At 35.1% G+C, this 13837-nt stretch overlaps 1 protein-coding gene across 2 annotated transcripts in view; it reads left to right on the top strand.

Moving 5' to 3' along the window:
• Positions 1-6993: 6993 nt before the first annotated feature.
• Positions 6994-13837, top strand: part of LOC149544002 (P-loop containing nucleoside triphosphate hydrolases superfamily protein) — an 83468-nt gene continuing 76624 nt past the window's right edge. Inside the window, exons 1-4 of one of the 2 annotated variants that reach the window (XM_089798641.1) lie at positions 6994-7056; positions 11772-12005; positions 12471-12579; positions 12789-12870. In XM_089798641.1, coding sequence (XP_089654767.1) covers positions 11961-12005; positions 12471-12579; positions 12789-12870 — 236 coding nt within the window. In that variant the 5' untranslated portion in view covers positions 6994-7056; positions 11772-11960. Of the gene's footprint in view, positions 7207-11771; positions 12006-12470; positions 12580-12788; positions 12871-13837 lie in introns of both variants that reach the window. The other variant, XM_089798642.1, reaches the window with a different exon arrangement.

Genomic DNA, 13837 nt, shown 5'->3' with positions numbered 1-13837 from the left:
TGTGCTGAACAGTGTAGATTTGTGGGTTTTTGGGTGTGTTTTTTGCATGAGTTTGGTGTTTTCAGTTGAGCATTTCATATCAGTTTTGGTTGCTGCTGTATTTCAGACTTTAAGCTATTAAAATAGAGCTAAATATATGTATTGGGACGTGATTAAACTTCTGAGATAGTTTATTAGTGTTGTGTGGTGTTTCCGAACATTTTTGTGTTAATTTCGGGAGCCCGATGAGCATAGTTATTGTCCTACATTTGAGAACTGTTGTGTAAAGGTTATACGGATCTGGAAATGTCATTTTGTAGCCTGTTATGCTGCTGAAATTTCTGTAAAAATGTCCACTTTCAGATTTATTAATAATTGGTGAAGCTGTGAAGCTTTTGGCACAATTTCTGGCATACCCGATTTGGGGTTTCTTGAGAAATTTGGAGGATCTTTGTGATATTAGTTGTTTGATCTTAAAGATCTGATTAAAGGTTGGAAATATCATGAAAAATTAGAAAAGGGACATTTCAGTGGTATCAGAGCCATGATCTTGCTAGCCTGAGGGTTTGTAGAAGTTTGCATGTCAGTTTTGACAACTACCCAGATCTTGCATGTCAGTTTTGACAACTACCCAGATCTTGCATGTCAATTTTGACAACTACCCAGATCTTGCATGTCATAATTTGGTGGTTGCATGTTGCTTCTAATCAGTTGCATGTCCAAATCTATGGTTGCATGCTACTTCTAATCATTTGCATGTTAATTCTTGGTGTTTGAAGAAGTTATATCCTATTGGGGTTACACTCTACTTTATTCATAATGGACAGGTATAGTACAGAGTCTCAGAGGACACGATCTTGGACAATTGATAACCAGAGTCAAAACAGTAGAAAGGATGGTTATTTAGACATTCGAGATAAACTTATGAAAATAAGCCATGACATGTCTGAACAATTGGTTGAGCACCACCGTATAATGAATGACATGTTATCTGACCTAGCTAAGGTGGATAAGTTGACTGGATTTCTATTTGGCATATTTTCTCACAGGACAGATGACACAATTCCCAAGAAGTTGCATGAGGAGTTTGAGAAACTAGCTGATAGCCAGGTAGAGGTCTCAGATTCTACTCTGCCACAGGAGGTGGTGGGAAAGGATATTACACAGATTGATAGTAACGGTCAACTTGATACTCAGATTGAGACAATTGTTTACAGGTCGTCAAAGGGTGATGCCACAGGTATTCAGGATGGTATAGTTACAAGCGGCAGTGACTACAGTGTAGTGGGTTCAGATGATGATTATGAGGATGTTGTTGTGCAGGATGGTGAGATACCTAGTAGAGATGAGCAGACATTGAGCATTCATGACTTTGCTGAGAAAGAGTACCAGGCACAGTTAGATGCTTCATCACATGAGGTTGAGGCTGGTAGTACTTCACATGATTTGTCCAGCCAGCTGAAGGTGAACAAAGATAGTATTGTGACTTCATTATCTCATCATGACAAGTATGTGGAGTTAGTTGGTATTGGTCATATTACTCAGGTGAGGAGTTTTCTTGAGTTACCAGTTGATTCTAGTTTACGGATATGGACTCAAGATTGTTATATTGGTGTTTGGGATTCAGTTGACTAGAGATCTTTAACACTTTTTGGTAGCAGTGTTTGTTTGGGTGCTATCATGGAGTTGATTAGCAGATTACACGGTGTTGTCTTTTCTTGTGCCAATATCTTGTCTGATGTTGGTATTAGTTTTTATACACCGATGTTGGACTTTGTTCATATATCTAGTCGACCATACTTGCTAGAATGTGTTGATGATATTTCATATTTGGCAATGTGTATAGATGAGTCCCAGGATCATATTGGCATTGATGACATCCAGGAGGATGCAGTGGGCAGTTTTGAAGACTTAGTTTCCTTGGGTATAGAGGAGTTGGACAGCAATGCTAATGTTTTTGATACTTCGTATGTTGATATGAGCTTTAGATTTGATTCACACGATATGGATGGTAATACTCTAAAGACTACTAACTTTGAGGATACTCTTTTAGACAATGCATCAGAGGAGGTTTGTAGGAGACAGTCAAGCCAGCGCCATCATGTGTCTAATCAGTTGAGAGTTAGTGACCAAGACATTGCTATCACTTGCCAGCATTTCGATGCTGTTTGTCAGTTGTTAGCAGTTTATGGATGGGGTTCTCCTACTAGTGATGAGCAGGAAGGCAGTTATCTTTCCTTGACAGAGATCCACTCTTTATGGGAGGCTATTCGGATTTTGAGACAGAATTATACGCAGTTGCTAGCCGACAGAGATTATCTTATGGAGTGGGGTAGTACAACATATGATGCATTGTTGTCCAAGGAAGATGAGGTGAGTGAGCTTACTGAGCAGCTTGAGGTGACTTCTGAGATTCTTGAGAGTACACAGTTGGCTTTCAAGGAGTCACAACTTCATTTGGCTAAGGTGACCATGGAGTTAGAGCAACTACAGTCTTTACCTGATTCTATACAGTCACAAGCTATGGTGTTTGATGATCCAAGGATGTCCATGGCCGAGATTGTCAGAGATAGTGGAGATGGGGATGCATCCATCCTTGATACTAACATTGGCATATCAGGTTCATTACCACTAGAGTCAGGTTCAGTTGAGTTGGGTGTTATAGTAGATTGTTGTATACCTGACATGGTGGTGGCCTCTGGTACTGATGGCACAAAGACTAGAGATGCATCAAAGATCGTGTGTGATGTTGGTGAGTCGACAGTTGGCATGGTTCTTGCTAGTAATACTACTCCCTTGGTGATATCTTTGGAGGTAGTAGTCAGTTCCAACATGGTTAATGATCAATTGCAGTTAGTTTCATCTAGATTACAGTCTAAGCCACTGACTGAGATTGGCGCATTCTATCGACATTACACTATGAGGTACGCTCATCAATTTACCTTTGATGACCATGTTGATGAGATTATGATATAGAGATGTACTTTGGTTCCTAGTGCTTATCATCAGTTATGGAATAGTTTGATGCCTCGGGATGAGAGTTGTGATGGGCATGACATGGTGATAGGTCCTGCAGTTGATAGCTTGATAATACATGACTTAGAGCAGGAGTTTTGGAGTGATGCTTCAGCACGTGTTGTTATTGATTCTACTCCTTTGGCTATGACATCTCCTGACTTAGCTAGTGATCAGTCACAGTGGGTTATATCACTTGTTCATGGTGAGTTGTTGACTGAGGTTGGTTTTTTTAATCAACATTATATTGCAGGGTATGTACATCAGTTAGCAATTGATCCTTGTGTTGAGGAGTTGATGGCAGGAAAATTTGGTTTGGGTTCCATTTCTTGTTGTTTATCTTGTGATGGCTTTTCACCATCAAGGGTGCATGGGAGTTATGGTTATGAGACAGTGGCTGATGATCTACAGAGTTGTGTTGATTGCAGGAGTTGTACAGTGTGTGGATTCTCCATACTTGGTATAGTTTCATATGAGAGCATTCACCATTGTTGCAGAGTTGGATTGTACATTTCATATAGGCCAGTGGGATGCGTTGATGGTATTTATTGTGTTGGCAGTTTGATTTGTCCACTTTACTTGGGTTCTGATGTTCTAAGAGTTTGTGTCTCATGGGTTTTTGACTATGGTGGTGGTGATTTTGGAGTTTGGTTGAGCTATAATTGTCAGTTTGATTATGGATTCCTCTTGGTCATATTGCAGAGGATATTGCAGGAGCCTGTGTTAATTGGTAGTAGTATAGTTCATGACTACATTTGGGATCCAGGTGGATTGATTGGTTTATTGTTCATCCATTGCTTGAGGACAAGCAATGTTTGGGGAGGGGAGGACTTGTCATGTCCCCTTTTCAAATAAAAAAATAATAATAATCTTTGCTAAGACAGGCAGGCCCAAGAAAGTGAAGTTTCAGAAAAAGGGGGGTTAATCTTTGGAAACCGTTGGACTAATAAATGAAATTATTATTAAAATATGTTTCATTAACCTCTCTTGGACGTGAGTTACGGTTATGGCCTCTTTTAAGGGGTTTGGAGGCATTTTGGGCAGGGGGGAGAACTTGATTTTTGCTCATTCTTTGTTATTCTTCAGAGGCTGCCAAACCTGTGGAGAAGGAGACCCAAGAACGGGAGTTTGCAGGTTTTCAGGAAGGCTAAGGACGGGAGTTTGAAGCCATTCCATGTGCATGCTCATACAGAGTTTGCCTTTGTGCTGAACAGTGTAGATTTGTGGGTTTTTGGGTGTGTTTTTTGCATGAGTTTGGTGTTTTCAGTTGAGCATTTCATATCAGTTTTGGTTGCTGCTGTATTTCAGACTTTAAGCTGTTAAAATAGAGCTGAATATATGTATTGGGACGTGATTAAACTTCTGAGATAGTTTATTAGTGTTGTGTGGTGTTTCCGGACATTTTTGTGTTAATTTCGGGAGCCCGATGAGCATAGTTTTTGTCCTACATTTGAGAATTGTTGTGTAAAGGTTATACGGATCTGGAAATGTCATTTTGTAGCCTATTATGCTGCTGAAATTTTTGTAAAAATGTCCACTTTCAGATTTATTAATAATTGGTGAAGCTGTGAAGCTTTTGGCACAATTTCTGGCATACCCGATTTGGGGTTTCTTGAGAAATTTGGAGGATCTTTGTGATATTAGTTGTTTGATCTTAAAGATTTGATTAAAGGTTGGAAATATCATGAAAAATCAGAAAAGGGACATTTCATTTGGTTACCACAAATACATTTTTTAGATTGATTTTAGTTGTTCAACTTTCATAATTTGGTTAAGAAATAAATAATTTTAGTGACAATGATGTCCCACATGTATCATTCCCTACTATTGGACTTTATCTATAGATCAGTAATCACCATTTTGAAGGAATGAGATATGATCATTTCATCCTTTTCATAACATAGATGTTGTCACATTTTTTGTTTAATGAAATTGCACATAGGATGTTATCCATTTTATTAATGAGTTTCAAGCTGTAGGAAACCTTATAGAGGGTTCTTCTTACCCTATTTAGTTTTGGGAAAAATAAATAAAAGTGTTGTAGAATTGTCTAGAAAATCATTAAAACTAAAGGTCTTTTCAAGATACTCATCATTATATCTTACATTTTGTAAAGATGTATATGATTTTTGCCAATGGATTTGATAGTTGGATATTTCTTAGTGCTCTATGCGAAATAAACACATGTTCATCTTAGACTATATGTTATTAGTTTTATCTATGTGGATTCTTCTACAACATTTATGCATTAAGATGCTTCTACAATATTTATGTATTAATTACATAAGCAATTGGTTGTTTACTCATCAAACTGAATTTCAATTTTTTTTTAATACTAATGAGCTTTGCTAGACTAAATCTGGAGTGTTTTATTTATCAACAGAGATTTCAATTTTAGCCCAAATTTGAAATAGATGGGCTACTAAACATTTATGAATTTTGTAATTATGAAAATATTTACTAGAATTGACAATATCATCTCCCTACTAAATAATTATATATTCTTAGTACTGACAATATCATCTCTCTACTATATAATTATATATTCTTGGCATTTTCTGGATTTTACTCACATTGCTTTTATTTATATTTTTCTATTTTGTTGCGGATATAATTGAACTACCATACTTAAAAATTTTTACGAGTAGTTGCTTAGAAGGAAGAGACATAATACTTGAGGAATTGACTCAATAAATGTGAAAAATAATTTTCATTTGATAAGACAAATTTTTAAAAAGACAATTCAAATTCCTTTGGATGCATTTTAGCTTTGTATCTTCCTTACGTCAACTTGGGTTTTTCAAAAGTACCCTCTTCTTATATTATTCTACACCATATCAGTGGCATTACATTATCATGCAAAGGATTACTTATCAGAGTGTATCAAGCAGCTGCAATCTGTCATAATTGGACTTCCTATTAGGTAGGTGAGTATATTGTTTAACAATGCAATTTTGACTCATTTTGATCATATTTATCATTAATGTTAACTAAAGCAATGTAGAGTTGACTCATTGAATTAGAATACATGAAAAATATAATAGATATGGATAAAGAGAATTAATCTTATGGATTCATCAAATAAATTTGAAAAGACAAGTATGGTACTCTTTTAGTTGTTAACTAGAGCAATGTAGAGTTGATTAACTAAATTAGAATATGTGAAAAATATAATAGATACGGATAAGGAGAATTAATATTCTGGATTCATCAAGCAAATTTGAAAAGACAAGTATGGTACTCTTTTAGTTGAATGCCCAAGTGGTAGTTCAATGTGGGCTATTTCTACATCTTTGACAATGTTTCCTTTGAAGAGAGTTTGCAATGAATTTTTCCTTTTAAAAGATTATTTGTTTGTTATGCACTACTCAGATATGAAAGTACTCTAGCAATTTAATGAGTCATTTAGAAATTTAAGTATTTGAGTTTCATATTTGTTGTATACCCTATGATAGAGTATAAGCATTAGACAGTGCACATTGATTTGAGAGCAAGCCATACAAGTTTTGAAGACGTTAAAATATGATTGATTGATTTCTTTGATGGGTCTGAGTTTCACTTGTAAAATTGTATTTCAAATCTTTTAATTGGAATGCATTTCAGTATGGTTGAATGTATTGTTTTGACATTCAGATGTATGCTACAATAGTTTTACGATTCCTTGATTAGCTTTTATTTCACTCTATCGGTATAACCTTAGAACCGTATCAATACAAGTGCTAGTTATTTTAAAAATCTAATAGCATTACTATAATTTATAACAATTTAACTTCAATATAAAACCACATTATGACATAAACATAATACAAATGCATCCTCTTATTTTTTTGAATTAAAAAAATTTCAATTGTTTGAAAATTGCTTTTTCAAACGACATCCAAACTCTTTTTCTCCTCTTTCTTGAATAATGGAGACAAACATGAACATACCGGCCACCGATGCTTATGATGGCCAGAAATTGAAGAGTATATATACACTGGTCTCACTATGAGAATCCTCAACAATGTAACTTGCGACTTTCATATTTTCTCTCGGATTCTCTGGTGTCCGCCCTAAATCATGGTATGGAATTATCGATACCCTAACAATTTATGAGTATGCTGTATTACCTAGTATGATTTTTCCAAATAATTTCAGCACAAAGGTTTACCAGAGACTTTAGGCCAAAATTGAAAGCACGGTCGGAGGCCGTTGGCAGAAGATTGTTAAATGGTCAGAGACATTTATATAGAATTTGATGTATTTATGCTTACTAATCCAAATTCTTACGTAAAATTGATTTTATTGATGTGAATATATTTGGCCGAGAGCAAGTTTGTCTGAACTCTGATTGAATTGCTACGCAATTTAATGTTTTATTCATTAGTTATAGCCGACTCTCAGGCCTCTTTGGATGACACATTTTACTTTTCTCTGTTTATGATGGTTTAAACTTAGAAATCCGAGGGAACCAGTTTGTTTAGGATCACGCAAAGGGTTTCTGGGGCGTGGGGAAGAAACGAATTTAGATTTAAATTCTTTGGTAAAACTTGAGTGAAGTTACGGCCGAAGTTTTATTCTATAGGCGTTACGCAGGAATCTCGCAATCTCGCCATTAATTGGCCGATATTTTTCTTAGGGAGTCTGAAACTTGGTCAGCTTTATGCGAGAGCGCCTTAATTTCATTGTACGTCGAAGTCCTTTGGTCACTAATGTATCAATATTAAATTGGCACATGATTAGGGTTTTGTTTGCTCAAAAAAGTGATGCCCAAGTAAAACATAATGTGTAGACTGTTCTTTATTTTGAATTAGGACTCTCATTTGTGAAAAACGATGCTGTTTGCCTTAAGGGACGAATTGAGAGGTCAGTTAGGCAGAATTTCTCCAGCGCGGGACACAGAATCTCCGTTGTTTTTGTTTAATTGGATAATTGGATATACAAGTACCCGATACTGGAAAATAGTCAGAGGGCATGCTGATTCATCCAATCTGCAGATGTATTTGATAGATTAATATTGGGGAGTCTCATTAATCCAAGAAAACTGCAAACTAAAATGGAGTACTCAACCATGTTATCTAGGCATTGGATTCAACAAAACCATGCGTAGAGAGATCAGTATGGCTACCCAATACCATTATAGTCAAACATGGATGGTAGTTGTTTTCTACAACTAGCAAATGTGGACCAGTACTTAGAGCTTCTATTGGACCCACCAAAGCTATATGATATCCACGAGAGCATTGAGCTCTCACTAAGTGCCTGGCCTTCCTCTGTTATCATGTCTTTCTCATTGGAAGATATGATATCCTTTACTGCTACCATGGTTCTGCTCTTCCTTTCAATGCTTTCAGAGTTTTCATTTTCTGTTTTGAACTCAAAAGTATATTAATAACCAAGGATGCAGTTGATTCCTAGGCCAAATAATTCTCCACAACAAATTCTTTCTCTTTGTTATCATTTGGTATGATTCCTATAATTTCTGACAGTGAATATCACATGGCCGCTGCATATAATAGAGTACTAAATCCCCCCTTGAATTTATGCAGAGCAAGTAAGTCAAATGTTATATGTGCAGAATCTGTATACCTCCTTGAAAATTTGATTGCATAATCAGACCATGCTGGAACAAGTCTTCTAAGCCAACCTCTTTGTTTGCGAGAGATATGCTAGCCTATTGTCTTTGCTACATTTGTGGGATACAGAGACCCCAAGTTGGTCCAGAATGATTCTACCTTTATGATTTCTTCAAGTTCACAATTTGGATAAGTAATGCCTTTTATCATATCTGCAGTAACATTGGAATCACCCTCAATGGTCAGATTTGTTCAATTCTCCTCATGGTTACGTTAAACCATATTATTGGATGATATTATGATGTTATATGCATATGCTAGAATTCGTCTCCTATACTATCTTAGAAAACTCCACTGCTTCCAGCTCTGCCTGGGTTACCTTTAGGTTTCCCATTGGAATTAATTTTATTTGGTTTGTCGAGGGACGCCATTTGACCAGGGCTTAATTTATTATTGTTCCTCAGATCTGGTTTTTTTCCAAAGCAGTCGGATACACCCATGCTGCTCCCTGGATTTGTGTACTGCCATATCTTATTTGGATATGGCTTGAATATGCATTGGGTAGAGTATCCACATGTGCCCATGAAAGTCTAATATTCCAGCCGTGTCAGACACTGTGATTTGATTTTAAAAAATGCTTCACATGTAATTTCATTAATGCAATTTTAATTTCAATTTTTCTTTTTCTTATTCTTTTTTGAAATTTTATTTTTCAAGTTAAGATTATTGCTTATCTAGTTCTTTATATTTTAATTTTAAATTTTAACATATTTATATATATTTCTTTTTAATTAATATTTGAATTTACTTTATTTTTTCTTATTTTAGATTTAAATGACATTTAACTTAAGGTCCTGTTTTCTACATTGTTAAATCAACATATTATTATTTATGTAGCAATTATGTGTCTGTGATGTTTTTAAAGTAATGAAAATCCGCTAAAATAACTTAGAAATTTGTTTTAAATATATGTGCATGTGTTTTTCTTGAATCTTGTATCCAACCATATCCATATTAGGGTTCTTAAAAGTAGCCATATCTGATACCATATAAATATTTATATTTGTATCCATGTCCATGCAACTTTGCTTTGTACCTGTTCGCCAAAACAAAGATGTGCCAGGGGCAGTGGAACACAGATGAAAGTTTAAACATCCCTCTGTTGTCTCCCTAGTTTGAACCTGCATAGGAGCCTATCCCTGGACAACCTTGCACATGCATGGATGCCCCTCAGGATCTTTCTCTATAGGTGAGGCATCTGATCATTCGTGGGGCAGCTGGGGGACATTGAGATGTGTCTTTATTGTCCTGAGGACAGCAGGATGCACACTGTCATCCAAAAGAAAAAGACCCCTTTAATTAAAACAAGTAAAACATTTGAAAATGCCCAAGTCCATTTTATATTGCAATCATTAAAAGAAGAGGAAGTACCTTGGAAAATGTAGTAAAACAGTCATTTAACATTAAAAATAAAATAAAAAAAATGGCATTGCATAAATGGCTCAGTAGCTTTGAAGGCTTTAATTACAATTTTATATAAATTTCACTTTTTTTCTACTCACATTGTTTATATAAATGAGAAAGTACAATGTTTTTTAATTAATATTTCTATATGCTGTATATTTACCATCCCAAAAATCTGGAAAGAAATGGCCATCATTAAACCTGCACACTGTCCTCGAAGCTTGGAGAAACAATGATGTTTATCCAGTTTTGCTTGAGCTTTATCAGAGAGCTAATTCTTATTTTATGACTATTTTCTGTAATGCTTTTTTCAATTGTCATTGAGTATATAAATGACCTTTCATGACTCTATTGGAATTAAATTCTAGTTAGATTTGTCAAGCATGGATGATCTATTTTGCTTATTTTGGTCAAGCTACTCATTCGATAGCAAAGACATTTAGACTTTTAGTTTATGTGGGTTTTCAACAATTGCTTTTTAAATTGTTTTCATTACATGTCTAGATTCTGAATTCTTTTTGACTAGCAATTGAATCATGACTACTTAACATGCAGTGCAATTTTCCTAGAAAGAAAAGCATCAAGTATTCAAGTTAATTGTGGTAGAGCAAAAGTTATTAATGGGAGTGACAATATTGTTATCCCATATGCTCTAGTTTTGCATACCTGTTGTTATGTCAAGTCACATTCGTGGTTGACATTAAGGTGGAAATAAAAATGGGCCTCTTACATAAGATCTTGATTCGAGAAGAGTAAGGATATTCACAGACAGGTTGCTTTTCCTTCCATTTTTCAATTACCTTGTACAAAAATTGTACTATATACTTTAAGAAGACATCCGCATGGATGGTTTAAATTTTGAACACTAGTATTTGCGTAATCTTAATCAAACTCTAGGGAAATGCAAGGGGAGTGTCAAGTTCATCATCAAATATGCTATAAAAGTTAAATACCTATAGTCAAGAGCACTTGATGATCATTGTTGTTTGCCGTGAATGAGATTCCACAAATACAATATGTCTGAAACCAACTTCTTGATTTATAGCCTTTTTACGTGAGTAGTTGCTAAAGATTATTTTTTTAGCAGATTTTGTTTTTGGCATGATGCCTAAGCAAAAAATATAAACAGAACATAAAATCCATGTTTACAAACAATTATAAAAATACATCCATCTTCTTCTGGCACCTCAACGTTTATCTCTAAAATTAGCTTTTCGATTTTATAGCCTTTTACAAATGGGTCTGCTAAAAAGAAAATTGAAAAGTGCTTAGCAGATTGATATTTTTGCAGTCTCAAAATGAGATCTGTTAAAGAGCAAAAACTAATTAAATATATTCCCAAAATATTAAGAAGACTGCTAGGGATGGTTTGGCTTTTCATTTACTTAAATATGGCATTGAATAAGCAACTTTGTAATGGAAAATATTGGTAATGAAGTAACATACATCAAATCAGGTAACCAAGTACCACTAAATCATAACACAACCATAAAAGCTGGCCTAAAAGAATTTGGCAATATAACATGAAAAGTAAACTAGGGCTAGGCATTACAGAGATAGAGAGAGAGAGAGGGAGGGAGGAAGGGAGGGGTTTTAGTTAGGTTATATACTCTAGAATAGAGCTTCACTTTCTAATTCTATACAAGCTTTTACCTCACATGCTATTCTGTTTTCTGGTGTCCTAAAAGAATGGATTAAAGCCCTAGCATTTCAAATATTCTTGAGTTACAGGAATTAATAATTACTTTTGCATTGCAGATTCATTCTGGCCTTCCAAGGGATTTTATTGGCGAATATGAATTGTCTGAGGTTTCTTAGTATATTGCTGGGAGGATTTGTGTGGTGTGCAGCTTATGTTGCTGTGGCCTTCCTTTGCCCAATTCCATTGCTCCATAACGGTTTTCCTTTTGTTCTCGTTCACTGAGATAAATTTGTGAAATATTTAGAATGGGCTATGCACAACTTGTCATTGGGCCTGCAGGCAGTGGAAAGGTAATATTCTTCCAATTTGTTGCTATTTTCTGCCAAGGGCAAGGTTATTTACTGATGCATTAAAATTAAGAATGCTTAGAAACCCTAGGTTTCCACAGTCCGTTACAAGTCTGTTTGAAGCTTTGGAATAAATTCATGTATTGCTTTTTTACATTAATGTTTCAGATCCTACTGATCCATCATCAGCATTCATTTTTCTTTATCGTCTTATTGGTAGATCACAGAGTTTGATCGAAAGCACTATAGAGTTTTATCCAAAAGCTTCAAACAACATTGTTGTAATTTTACCAGTTACTAGAGTTGTATAGGCATTATGTTCTGATGGTATACATTTCTTATCACCCATTTGTAGGCATATCTATGAATTTGCAGTTTTAATTTATATTGAGCTTTAAACACATGTTTCTTTGAGATTGATTTATTGGTGATGTGCTTGGTTCAACTAACTAAGATTTTCTTCTGCAGTCAACATATTGCAATAATTTGCATCAGCACTGTGAAAGTATTGGTCGAACAGTGAACATTGTGAACCTTGATCCAGCTGCTGAAAATTTTGATTATCCAGTTTCTATAGGTAGGAGCTTATATTTTTCAACATTAAGTAATATATGTGAATGGTTTGAAATTACAAGGGATTGATGTTGTATTTGAGTACTTGCTTAAGTGATGGGCATGCCTTTGAGGGTTTTCAGTGGATGCTTGAGAGACTGTAGTTTTTGTCAAAAGTTGTAGCAAAGTTTTTGATTGTTGCTGAAATTGTGAATTCATTTTTTCATATTGCAGATATTAGGGATCTGATTTCTTTGGAAGATGTCATGGAGGAACTGAATTTAGGTCCAAATGGAGGCCTTGTCTACTGTATGGAGTATCCCAAAAGATTGTTTAATGCATAGCTACTTTGAAATGCACAATTTGTAATCTCAGCTCTGTTAAACCTACTTTAGATTTAAGGATTAGAATCTATACATAAATAAACATGGAAGAATGAAGGAATAGGATTAATAGAGAACAAAAGAGGTAAAATTTAGGGCTTATCTTTTTTACCCATTTTAGATATACATCTCTGTTAAAGAAAAAAATCCATTTTAATATATTATCATCTATTCTTATGCACACAATTATGATAAACCAAATTTGTTATGGAAAGAAGGAACCTATCTTAATTTTCTATAAATTCCAAAATCAAGTTGTATCTAACCCTTTGCACATGAACAATCAACTCCTTAAAGTAAAAATGAAATCTGGAATGAGAGTGAATGAGTGTTACTGAGGGTGAAAAATGGAATGGGCCAGTGAAGAGTAAAAATGGTTATTTGAGTGTTTTGAGGCTTTACTATTTAGCATTTGTGTTTTTTATTTTTTAAGTTTTTAACTGTTGTTTCTCCTCTCTCTCTCTCTCTCTCTCACACACACACACACACACAGACACACACAGAATTCGGCTAGCATGAAACAGTCTCGAGTTTCTCACTTGAAATTGTGAAGCTGCAATGCACTAAACATAACTTTGTTCATATCAACAGCATTTCCAGTAATCCCCTTTTGATCTGTATAAAATAGAATGCAGGTGAGTCCAAACCAGTTGCTTTCCACAAAAGGGATGATTATGTTTATGGATGATTTGAAAACAAAGAGTTTTGGTAGTCAACTTAAGCATTGTGTTTAAATATTGGAAATGCAAATCTGACTTAAACTCCTCGTCACACTATTTGTCCTCGACCCCTGGGAAAACCTTGAAAATCCAATTTGAAATGCATCCTCAGCAACCTGTTTTGCTATTTGTGCATCGAGTTAGAATCTGTCAACTAGGATGCATCCCTCCAACATTAGTC

The sequence above is a fragment of the Cupressus sempervirens genome, chromosome 8 (assembly GCF_028749045.1).
Source record: "Cupressus sempervirens isolate cs-2001-9-10 chromosome 8, ASM2874904v1, whole genome shotgun sequence".
Classification (NCBI taxonomy): domain Eukaryota; kingdom Viridiplantae; phylum Streptophyta; class Pinopsida; order Cupressales; family Cupressaceae; genus Cupressus; species Cupressus sempervirens.
This window is presented reverse-complemented; position numbering and strand designations above follow the sequence as displayed.